The sequence below is a fragment of the Leptonychotes weddellii genome, chromosome 4, assembly GCF_054177405.1.
Source record: "Leptonychotes weddellii isolate Sample4059 chromosome 4, ASM5417740v2, whole genome shotgun sequence".
Taxonomy (NCBI): domain Eukaryota; kingdom Metazoa; phylum Chordata; class Mammalia; order Carnivora; family Phocidae; genus Leptonychotes; species Leptonychotes weddellii.
Window position 1 is genome coordinate 108,134,117 of NC_138372.1, and position 12,880 is coordinate 108,146,996.

The 12,880-nt window shown below is 40.8% G+C and overlaps 1 protein-coding gene across 10 annotated transcripts in view; it reads right to left on the reverse strand.

Moving 5' to 3' along the window:
- The window catches only part of ASPH (aspartate beta-hydroxylase), a 197,024-nt gene that overhangs the window by 171,626 nt on the left and 12,518 nt on the right, over positions 1–12,880 (reverse strand). Inside the window, exon 1 of one of the 10 annotated variants that reach the window (XM_081816044.1) lies at positions 5,506–5,823. The exons of 7 other annotated variants lie outside the window; for them this stretch is intronic. In XM_081816044.1, the coding sequence (XP_081672170.1) occupies positions 5,506–5,515 (10 nt within the window). In that variant the 5' untranslated portion in view covers positions 5,516–5,823. Of the gene's footprint in view, positions 1–5,505; positions 5,898–12,880 lie in introns of those variants that run through there. 2 more of the 10 variants (XM_081816046.1, XM_031023876.2) reach the window with 2 other exon arrangements.

Genomic DNA, 12,880 nt, shown 5'->3' on the forward strand with positions numbered 1-12,880 from the left:
ACCTGGAGATCATGACCTGAGCCGAAGGCAGACGTCCAACCATCTGAGCCACCTACAATGAAGATTCTGAAACAGAAAAGATTCTGCTCAGACTCAACACCACACATATAAAACTCTGACTCAGAAGTAACGAAGAAAAAAAAAACACTTATTGGCTAACAATTTTTTAAAAATAAAGGTTGAGGGGCGCCTGGGTGGCTCAATCGTTAAGCATCTGCCTTCGGCTCAGGTCATGATCCCAGGGTCCTGGGATCGAGCCCCGCGTCAGGCTCCCTGCTCCGCGGGAAGCCTGCTTCTCCCTCTCCCACTCCCTTTGCTTGTGTTCCCTCTCTCGCTGTGTCTCTCTCTGTCAAATAAATAAATAAAATCTTACAAAAATAAATAAAAATAAAAATAAAGGTTGATATCATATGTATATTATATGTAATATGTATACCTTCCTTCTAAGTTCTTTACATATAACCTCCTCCAAAGTTTAGTGCATATCAACAGCTTCATGAAATCACATAGAAATGTGGCCACATCCTTTTCTTTGACCCATTTAGCTTCTGGAGAATCTTAAAAAGCCTGTTAATGGCCACAGAAAATATCTCCCCCAAAAATGGCTCCATATTCTTAGCCAGAGAGAGACAGAAGAAGAGAAGGAGACTACTTATAGGAAATAGAGGTCAGGGAAGAAGAGAAGCAAAATAGTACAACAATCAGTCCTCCTCCTTTACAAGATCCACCGGGGCCTAAGGAAGCAGGAAAAGGCTCATCATTCACAATCCGTCTCAATGCAGGAAACAGCTTTGTATACCTGCAGTCCACTGAGTGTCATTTATTACATTTGCTATTCTTCTGGAAATAGTCTTCTTACAGCCAAAAGTAAACAAAAATAATGAAAGTCAAGTGATACTGACAGAAAATGGTCAACGCTGTCCTTAAAAGAAAGGACCACCGTATTCAAATTTCTTTTGGAAAGAAACATAATAAATATTATTCAAAGGATATGTCATATTCCCAAATGTCCTCTGAGAAAAGGACAAGTTTATCAAGCAGGTAGGACAGCAGGACACTGTCTTCTCTTTGTTGAGCATGTGCCATGTACTTCAAAGTGCTCCCATGTGCATGGCAGCATGTGACTCTCACAAAGGTCTGGTCAGTGGATCTCAAGAGGGCGTTTCTGGATGTCTATAAAGAACAATTCTTTATCCAGTGCAACTGTGCCTCACACTGCAGGGCAGCTGGCATCCCTGGTTTCCTCGGGTCCCGGAGGTAAGTAGCTCCCCGATGATGACAAACAAAAATATACCCAAACTCTTCCCAGTGTCCCCTACAAGGGCGGTGCCTGGGTCAGAACCACTGGGGGTAAGGACAGTAATAATCATCCCTGTTTTATAGAAAAAAGATTACGTGGTTTACTCCAAGTCCCCAGCACAAGTTGGATAGAGCTAGGAATTAACCTGACTTCTCTGGTCCTGAGTTCCTTGATCCGTGTGAGTGGGCCAAATTACATGACTTTAACAAAGCTCACTAGCTCTAATCTAGAACTGGCTTTCTCACTCCTAAATCCAACTCTCATTACAGAATACTGGGAGTAGTACCCAGTGCCTCAAATTAAGAATATACTGCCAAATCTTCTGGAAGAAAAAATGAAATGAAATTCTTCTTATTAAAAAGATACACAGTTTTTTAAACAAATCACGATCGATCAACTTTTCAAAAGGGGCCGTAAAAACTGTATCAGTCAGAGTGAGTGTATGTATGTATACACACTCAAATACATACATTTTTTATCTATATAGCCATATTTAAGTCTATAAAAATATGACTAAGACAAATTTCATTCTTAACAAAAAAGTCAATTTCCCTTTCTAATGTTCTTTAAATATTAATAGACCTATCAAAAAGGACCAGATTTATAGTCATAGAATTCACAAAAGAATACTCACCAAATAACATATGGCCATCTAATCTGTTTCTAATATGATCTATTATTAAAAGTCTCCAAAAAGCTTGCTTTATAAAATCATAATGTTTACATTAAAAAAAATCCTTACTGGGCATAAATTATGAAGTTACATATTAAATCCACTTAAAACAGGCTTCACTGTTTCAATATCTGAACACAGCCATGGGAGGGGGAGACTGGGTAAAAACTCTGGCAATGTTGATGGGGGAAAATGACGATTTCCAATACTTTTGTGTGTCTTAAGCATAAAAATTATAAGAACAATATAGAACATCACTAAAATTTTTAAAAAGTAAAGAAAAAAGTGGGGACGGGAGCACCACAGATTCACTAGCAATGTTATGTGTTTAATTTATTAAAACTTCAGTGAACATGAAGACATTTTTCAATGCTATATAAAAAAAAATCCCTTATTTCCGGGGCACCTGGTTGGCTCAGTCAGTTAAGTGACCAACTCCTGATTTTGGCTCAGGGTTGTGAGATCGAGCCCAGGGTCAGGCTCCACACTCAGCGCAGAGTCTGCCTGAGATTCTCTCCCTCTCCCCCTAACCCTCACACTCGTGCTCGCTCCTTCTCTCTCTCTCTCAAATAAATACATAAATCTTAAAAAAAAAAAACCTTAATTTTATATAGCATACAAATATATACATACATACCTGTTTATATAGAATACTAATTATAATAAGAAAAATGCCTTCTGGAATATCCATTTACCTCCAAATATGGATTTCTAATTTAAAAGGAGCTTGTAATGGAATAGCTAATGAAACAATTACTTGAATTCAAAGTTCAAGTCTATCTCCATGTCTATTTCTTTCTTAAAGCAGAAATGGAGGAGGAAAATTTCTAAGATTCTCAAAAGGAAAGACTCATTTATCTGAGTTAATTCAGCAAATACTCATCTAAGTTACTGACCTGCAACACCAAATATAAGTAAAAGGTACAAAAAGTTTTCTTTAAATTACATAAATTCATGCACCGTAGCAGAGATGGGGGGAAGGGGATCAAAACATAGTAAAGAACATACCTTTAACTAGAATCCACTTATATTTGTTTTAAACATGATTCTAACAACTTTGATCAAGTTTCCTAACATACTGCACAAAACTAAAGAATATACTTTAAAGAGAACCTCACCTATAGGAGTTCAAGCAACAAAGTGCTGCTGGAAGGAAGGCCTGTAGGAAGTATGAAAACCAGCAGCAAGAGCAAAGAATTTGAAAAAATTAAATGGCAGGGGGTGATCTATGATTGATGCATGCAGGCAAACCTCGAACTATCCTTAAAATAATCTTAAATTGCCCTTAAAATAATCTTAAGTACAAGGGAATGATGACATTCAGACTGAGTTTGTCATTAAAATATTATTTGAAACTGTTTAAGAATGCAAAAAAGGCGTAATAAATCCAGAAATGGTTTTCATTTACAGTATAATTTATCAAACAAATTTATCACCTTAAAAGATTAATGTCAAAAAAGGGTAAATGTTACTTAGCTAGAATATGAAATTATTAGCAGTATTTTATCCTTCCTTTCTAATGTCAAATAAATTCTTACTCTAGTTTCATTAATCTTATTACTGTTAATATCTACTAATACCACAAAGGAACAAAACGGTAAATTATAGAAAGGAATCTTTCCCAAGACATCTCTGTTACAGGAACTTTCTACTTGACACCAAATAATACTCCCACGATATGTCACTTTGTAAATATGGTGTACCTAGTCCCAAAGGGCAGATTATTTTCTGTCCAATTAACTGAAAAAAGCATAGTAAGATAAACACTTCAAGAGAGTTTAAAACACCCTAAGCAAACCTGAAATCAGCACTTTGTTCCAAAGTATTCTGGAAGAATGTCTAGCAGTTAACCCTATTTCCTAAGATCAGAATAAACCTAAGAGTCTTCATTTCATTTTCTGACTATTGTTTGACCTGTAGTCCCAGGGATTAGTCAAGAAGATTTTTTTAATGGGGGTTAAGATTATGGTAAGAACTATGTGATTCATTTTTGTCCATGCTGACCCATCAAAAGTAACGACCTCTAAATCAGAAAACTGTTCTTACATACTATTCAACACAGTGAGCAATGAAATGTGCCTCTCTACAAAATGTGGGCTAGGGACAATAGGTCATTTTATTTATTTGGTTGAGGAAAAAGAAAATAGAAGATATACCCCAGCACCTGAACAGGAGTCAGTCAATTACTTAACTGGGTTACAACAAACTGAATTACAAATCAACCATGTATGAGTTTTGCTTAGCACTGTGCTGGTAATTTCATATTTATACATAAACCCCACATTTAAAATTTTTAAAAAAACACAAAAACTGTCAAGCAACTCCTCAAACTGATTATTTTTTCCATGTTACAAAATGTCACCATTTGTGAGTCAAGAACTGTTAACAGTAGGTCAGAAGTACCAGCTGATTTTATCTCACTACACAGATTATATAATCCTCAGAAAAGAGGAGAAATGTCTTATAAAAGAACTTAAAGATACATATCTCAAATTCTTCATCATGGCGACATGAGGCACTTTGTCAGAATAGTCAAATGACCCATTCTAACCATTTACTCAAAATGATGTTCAAAGTAGGGATACTCATATTCTCTATACTAATAATAGACTCCTTCCAGTGGCCACTTAGGCAGTTGAGAGTTGTAAGCTGTCTTAATACGTCTTTTTTTTTTTTTTTTTCTTAAATAAAATTTCAACATAATGAGCAGAGTGGGAAGGCTACAGAAATCTGGGGTCTTGAGATGGTGTTTTGTTTGTGAATATACATGCCACAGCAGAACTGTGGTAGTTTTTACCACTCTAGTAGGGTTATCTAATGTAACAAAAACATATAAATAAGAAGTCCAAATCAAATTGAAAAACAAAAACATAATGAGCTAATGTAGCTTACTCTCAATTAAGTGGAAAGACAGTCTTACCTTAAAAAGTACGGCAAAAACAAACATATACAAGAATATAAATTCAACGCATTGTTAAAGAACACTTGAAGTTAATAATTACACTAAAAAATATATAAATAAATAAAATCCTAGTGTCTTTACTTTGCATTTATTGCCCGCTTCACAAAAATTAGGTCAGTTTCCACATATGGTAAGGCCTGAGTCGAGCTTTGCTTAAACCAGTTAAGTGTGCTCGCTAATATAAGACGAGATTCACAGAGGCCTTAAATTTCCCATAATCTGAGATCTGAATACACACCATTCTTTAAATTCACTGTAATTGTAAGATCAAAGAAGACCACTTGTACATTTTTCTGAAGGTTGTAAAATGTGGTCTCTGACAGTATAACATACTAAAAGATATTCTAAGTTAAGACACCAAAACACAGATTAAAGACAGATTACTCCATGAAAAATTAAACTACCACAAGAAGTTGATGTCTCCAGCAGTTCAAAATAGAAAATGTAGAAGATGCAGTCGAAGCACTTAGCCAAAAATATTTTTAAGAGTGCACAACTGAAAACAAAGCTAAAATCTGCCAGCTAGATCCTAAACCACTTTTAACCCAAACAATAAAAATGCACCTTTACCTTCAGCCATTTTGGTCTCTTCAATCCATGAATAACATAGATGGAAGAGAAAAATCAGAGCGCTATCAGCAGGTATCAGGCACGCCGAACACCCTTCCCTACTAGAGCTTGGGACTGGCCAACTGCTCCACGGGCAAGGCCTCTAGAACTGAAATTGGACCTGACTGCAAACTCTGCTCACCAGTTATTTTTAGAGGCCTCTTCCTCATGGCCAAAGACTGCTAATCACTCAGGCGAAATGCGACCCTAACAATACAACAGCCTTTCTCTCCCCACTTACAGGATTCCTCTCTCAGTGGGTCCTGTCTCCCAACTCCAAACCCTAAAAAAAAAATGAAGCATGCTGGAGAAAAGGAAATGGAACAAATTGTCCTGCCAGTTTTGTTTTCTTGGAATCAGGCTTCAATGGTTTCAGCCCAAGGACCAAATCACTCAAAACTGAAACAAGTCTTGCTGTAACACGTGGCCCTGTGCCCAGGACCCGCTTGATCTGGCCCCTCAGAATCTAATCAAATGCTTACATGAAAAAGACCATGACTTAGTTTGTGTGAGTGAAACAGAATACTAAATAGTAAGAAATTAATTAATGCTCTGGAATTCTGATTCACAGGCATTACCATCCCAAGTCTAATTCCTCCAGTAGCAAAAGTAAAAAGAGAGGGAGAGAGAGAGAAAGAAGGAGGGAGAGACAGCTGAGAATGAAAGCATGGAGGGAGGGAAGGGAGGAGAGGGAAGGGAGGCTGGGAGGGAAGGGAGGCTGGGAGGGAAGGGAGGCTGGGAGGGAAGGGACAGGGAAAGAAGAAACCCTTTAGCATGGCAGCAGTGATCTAGGAAACAGGACCTCAGAGAAGGTACTGGAAAGAGAGTGTGCAACTCTATTCTGATTTTTTCCACTTCCCTCCAGCCCCACCTCCAAATCGTCCCTTCTGTGAAATAAAACCAGCCCAATGCCGCTAGCATTTATCCACTGATTTAAGATTAGCAGTTCACAGAATGCATCAGAGCTCTGATTAGTGTATTAAATTAATTTAGCACAAATAGTATCCAGAGCAAGGCAGCAGCCTTCCAAAATTGTTTATTATGAGTGTTTAATTTTTTTTGGTCAAACTGAATGCTTCACATGCAAATTAAACATTTAAATGTTCTGAAGAGGAATCAGCAACCTATGGTCCCAATATTTGATTTGGAATAGAGCGAAACAAGGCATCGGGGCCAACTGAACAAAACTGACAAGTGTCTTAGGTGTCCTCTGACCAAGAGCCATTTCCCGCTCCCCTTTCCTTTCCTCAAAGATCTGTCCTGCCGAAGTTAGGGCTTGCTAAAATGTTACATGACAGTGACTCATTTGTTGACAGGGATTTAAGATGACCCGCCATCATGCAAATTTAGTACTTTGGAGGCTTTCTTTTTGTTTTGTTGTTTTCAGAGAGAGGGAGAGTGACAAGAGACCACGTCCAGGGGCCACAGGAAACCAAGCCACTACATTCACATGGCAGGGGCGGGGGTAGCCCGTTTCAGACTTAAGGAACCTGGATTCGATTCCTGGCTTCTTCACTAACTTTGATTTGGGGAAGACATCAATTTTGGGGGCCTCAATTTCCTTGCCTTTAAAATGTGTCTTGGCTTTAAACACCTGAACTTTCCTCCCCTGGCCTGAAAGCAGTAAAATGTGTCCATTAATCTTTCCTTGGGCCAATAACAGAATGGTATGACAGGACAAAACAGGAGCCAGAAATAAGGACCGAAGGGAAAAGGGAAGAACGGTTCATAGCTGTGCTGTACGTATATGTTTAAAACTGAATATCCTGTCATCCTGTTTCATGTATGGCTGAGTTCTCAGATTTATAAGTTTTTAGACATACTTTCATTGAATAAACATTTAATTAAATGGGGGAAAAAAATGTGTCTTGGCACAAACCAGGCATGCAAAATAAATGTTCGTTGAAGTCATCCATGCAACACATTTCCAATGCACCCATCAGGACGCATGCACCAGCCTCCGCATCTCCAATCCCAGCTCTTTTTCAGGATGCCAGCCTGCCACCAGGACTGCCCGAGCTGCTGGGGTTCCTTCTCTCCCTTTATGGGCCCGAGCCAAGCCAGCTGCATCCTAAATTACAGGTCTGTGGCCAAGGCTGAACTGAGGCAGGAATCACACCTACTGAATCCGGGTATACCTCATCCCTGAGGCTTTTTAACACGGCTCCGATGATTCCTCCTCGACAAAGCACACACATTTACACAACCTTCTCCTTCACCTTTTACAGGTTTTGCAGTTTTTTAATAAAATGCTTTCCCTCCTTAGTATCACAATAATGGCATACCTGTATATTCTAGATAGGGTGATTAGGATAAATCTGAAATAACATTCAATCCATCACATTCCTTAAGGAAAAAGAAATTCTGAATTGCAAGTAACCACCACTTAACAAGAATAACAACTTATTTTTATGACAGGAAATGTTTATGAAAGGTTTAAAAATAAACTCATGTGCATATTGTGAATCGTGTGTTTAAAACCCTAGCAATGACGGCTAAAGTTATAAATGAACCAGTCCTTGTAATCACTGCTGGGGCTAATAGCAAATTCCCAGGTCCAGGCAAAGACCAAACTTCTAACATGTGCTCTGAGACTATTATTATCAGCCTGATGCCACTGGAGACCACAAGAACAAAGTCTCAAGTCCACTGAGTCCAGGCTCTACCTGCTTCCAAGACCTACCAGGGGAAATCCATCAGACCGCTCATGGGACACACTGACTACTTCCCTCCCCACGCCCAAGTACACGTCATTGCAGCAGTGGTTCTCACGAGCACACTGGAGTCACCTGGAGGGCTTGGCAAAACACAGACTGCTGGGATGTCTGGGGGGCTCAGTTGGTTAAACGTCTGCCTTTGGCTCAGATCATGATCCCAGGGTCCTGGGATCGAGTCCTGCAACCGGCTCCTTGCTCGGTGGGGAGCCTGCTTCCCCCTCTCCCTCTGCCGCTCCCCCTTCTTGTGCTCACTCTCTCTCTCTCTCTGACAAATAAATAAAATCTTTAAACACACACAGACTGCTGGCCCACCCCCAGAGCTTCTGAGTCTGTGGGGCCTGAGAATGCATTTCTAACAGGTTCCCGGTGGCTGATCAGATGCAGCTGGTCGCAGGACCGCACATAAAGAGAACCATTGCACTACTCACTGTCCTAGCCATCTCTAATTCTCGGGGTCTGGAGGAGGAGGAAAGGAGTACTTGCTTTTTACCGATTTCCAGACCATCATTTCCTTACCACCTAAAAAAGAAAACAACAAAACCCTGTTCCTCTGAGGCCCATGCCATCCAATTCTACTGCCCTCCCCCCTGCCTTGTCACTTTCATGGACCACGCCCAGTGCCCTCTCCCCTGGGTGACGTCTTCACCTCCATCCTAGCCATTACCACGTGACATCAATATCTATCTGCGTGGCAAATGTGACAAGTTCTCTTACGTTCCCCAGTGATCTTGTTCCCCTCCATCCTCTATCCAACATTCATTCTTATATCCCTATTGTGGATCTTCTTATAAAACCACCCTAATTCGCCTTCCTAATCCTATCTTCATCTTTGTTGAAGTATCTCTAGCTTTCCTGGCACCATCATCCTCACAGATCCTGTAACCCTGCTAAGAAAGCTCTGTTTGCTTGAGCCCATCATGAGAATTGCAGGATATAAGATACCAAAAATATATTTCTTAAACACAAACACACCCCCTTTTCATGTACGTATAGTCTCCAAAGCAAACATGAGCAACTTTTACCACTTGAAACCTAATATTAAATAGCCAGTATTACAGACATAACAAAAGGCAACTCAGCAGACATGGAGTAAAATCTCCTTAAATACACCGCCCCCAGCTAGGGAGCACCACCTCCGTATGTGAAGATTTAGGTTGTACCGAATGTGTGATGCATAGGATAAAAACACCCACTCAGATCATAACCCTATTTTTCCAGCTTGTCGACTCAACAGTTTCTTCTCGGATCCTGGAGTTCTCTTGCTTCTACTTTCTTCTGAATCCTCCTCGCCTCCTGCCTTCACATCTTTCCATATCCATCTTAAGAGTCCACAGTTCATCAGTGAAGTCACTGCCTGACTCACTAAACCCCTCATCCCTCTACTCCTTCAGTGCATCCATCTGCCGGGAGGTAGTTGTCTCCCCGGATGAACACAATTATTCACCCTCTCCACGACCGGCAAGGCAGCGAGGCACACGGCACACCAAATGAAATTCTGCACAAGACTCAGTGGAGCCAACCCCAACCAGCCCTCAGGGCTGCTTGTCAATCCTGCCCAAGCTCCAGAACACTCACTTTCCCATTCTCCACCAGGGCTATTTCCCACATCTCTGCCCCTAAAGTAGTCTGTTTTCTCATACTCAGAAAATGCCAGAGCCTCTTCCATCACAGAAAACAGAAGCCTCAACAGGAAACTGTCTCGACCCATCACCACCCTCTGTTCCCCAGCATCCATTCTCTGCTTTCCTCCCAATCCCTAGGCTCCCTCCCCCTCCTCATCTTCTCAGTCTCCTGTACCAGCAGCCTCTCTGCCTTCACTACATCTTCGCTCAAGCCCAGAGCTAGTCCCTGTTCTTTCTCCTCCCTGTCACAGAGAACATTCTCAACAGAGCTGTTATTTCACTGCTTTCACTTTCTGATGGCCCATTCACTCCTCACCACCCACAGGCTGCGACTAGCTTCTGCCCCGTGTAGGTACTCTAACGTCGTGCCAATGACTTCCAAGTCACTGAACCCCATGGAACATTCTCAGTCCTCATCTCACTTGCCCTCTCAGAAGAATTCTCCCTCCTTAAACAGTCTCCTTCCTTGACTTCCCTGCTTCAGAATCATCTGGTATTTCTTCTACTTTTCTGGACTTTCTAATTCTCAATCTCCTCTGCTAGTTCAGTCTCTTCTAGTTAACTTTTAAATGTGGAAATTCCGTATGCCTTGGTCCTATGCCATCTCCCTGGTTGACTTTGAGCCACCCTCCATATGGCTTAAATCCTTCTCTCCTTTGAGGTCCAAACATGAAAGATGAAAATGGCTTCCATGGATATAGCCACTACTGTGTAGAAACTATGAACCTGGTGCCTATTAAAGGACATGACCTCTATTTAAATGATTCTCCACATCAAAAAAGTACGCACAGCCCAATAATTCTGCTGTTTGTTTCTTCAGCTCCAACACTTACAACGTCGATAAGAATTTTTTTATCTGCTTTCTTGCCCATAACATCAACCTGGAAAAAAAAAAATCCACCCATGTAATGCATAATATCTGAGCACTTATGACATTCAAAGCAGTGTAGAATACACAAAAACACAGCCTCTATCCTCAGTGCCCTTTTGATCTACTGGAAGGAAGGAAGGCTTTTACCTGTGTTCATTCATTCCAATATTTACTGAGTATCTACTATATCTGACAATCATTTAAGCACTAGAGATAAAAAGAAAATAAAACATGGTGTTTGCTATATAAACATTGAAAGTAACTCTCTCAACCCTAGCACTTACTCTGAATCAGGTGGGGCGCAAATTACAGCCTACCTCCCACTTCTGTATGGACCATGAGCTTATGAAGGTGTTCACCTTTTAGATCAAGTGAAAAGAAATCAAAGACAGAAACTCATTAACGGGAGACAATGGTATGAAACTCAAACGTCCGCATCCATAAATAAAGCGTTACTGGAACCCGATTGTATCTGTCTGCTTACACTGCTGTCTGTGGATGCTTCAGGCTACGGGAGCAGAGCCGAGCAGTTGCAAGGGGGATTATAGGACTGGCAATGCTGAGCCCTGATCGAAAACAATCATGGTAATCCCCCTACAGCCAGTGACGGGTGAGACAGGCAGGCCTAAGCCAGTCGAAACCATAAGCAGCAAGGACTCTTACTCTGAGCAAATGAGAAAAAGCAGCCCCTTTTCTTCCACTGAACATGAACAAGGAAGCATGCAATCCCAATTGCCTCTGGCTACCATCTTGGCTCCAGGAGAGGAACCAGCCTCAAGGTGACACCTACGCTAAGAGCAGAGAAGCAGAAGGAACACGAGGCCCTGAAGACACCTCGAGCCACTGATCATACCACGTCTGGAATCATCGTATCACATCTTTTTAAAGGAAGAAAATTCCTAATTGTTTATGGAAGTCTGAGTCTGGTATCTGTTCCTAACACAGATGCCGCCCTTACAATCAAGCAAGAATGGAAGACCACAGATCATTGCAGTCCAAAACAAAATGTCTGTTTTGTTCACGGGAATATCGCCATCACCACATTTAATAAGTGTATTAATGAAATGCTTACTATGTGACACTTTGTAGTCAATCTTTGTAACTATGATGCAAGTACTGCTATCCTTATTTTAAAGATGGAGAAAAGTTAAAGATGCTAAGAGAGGTTTGATGACTTTATTGAAGGGCAACCAAGAGTTGGTTGCTACTGAATAGCAGAGCCAGTATTCAGGTCTAGTCCAGTCTGATATTTTGTTGTCCGATACCTGATAACACTTTCATCTGCTGAAGGAACCAATAAATGAATGAAGACACTAAAACAGTGGTATGTGGAGAGTGCTACAGAACCCCGTGCTTGGGGTGTGGGGGTTTCGAAGCCCAGGGTATGGGAAGACATCGAAGAGAGAACAGGAAGGACTAATGAAGGAGCTAAATTGTGAAGGCTATTTAGGAATCACGCAGGGAAAGGCAAAGCGAGGAGCTGTCCTAGAAGAAACTGCATGTGTACATTCAGAGACTACAGAAAGTGACTGAATATGGCTTAATCAGTATAAACGTAGAGAGAAGCAGAGAATGGCTGGAGAGGGTAAGACGGGCAAGATCATGAAGTGCTCCCTAGATCATGCTACAGAATTTAAACAGTATCTTGAGTCCTTGAGGAACCCCTCAAGGTTTTCAAATAAAGAAGGGGCATGACCTAATCTCCACTTTATAAAGATGGCTATGACAGAGGGATGAAACAGGGCCAGTTAGGAGTAATCTAAGCAACAACTAAAGGACCTAAAATGTTCAACTGAAGGAGCTCTAGAGTCAGAATTGGGATCCCAACTCCAGTTCCCACTGTTACTAGCTCCATGATCTTTGATAAATTAATCCAAGCTTCCATTTCTTCACCTACAAAAAGAGGAGGAAGAGAATTAGTATGAGAATTAAATGCTAAGCTAAAGAAGCACACAATGTCTGACATATAGTGAGCACTTGCTAAGTGGCAGCTAGGTTTATCCTCTACCATTATTGTTATCAGTTAAGTTTATAGCTCAGGAACACCAAGCATTGGAAGCCATCAATAGACAGTAGTTAAAGCTATGGAGAGTGTGTAGCATGGGATTAGAACAGGGCCCAGCAAA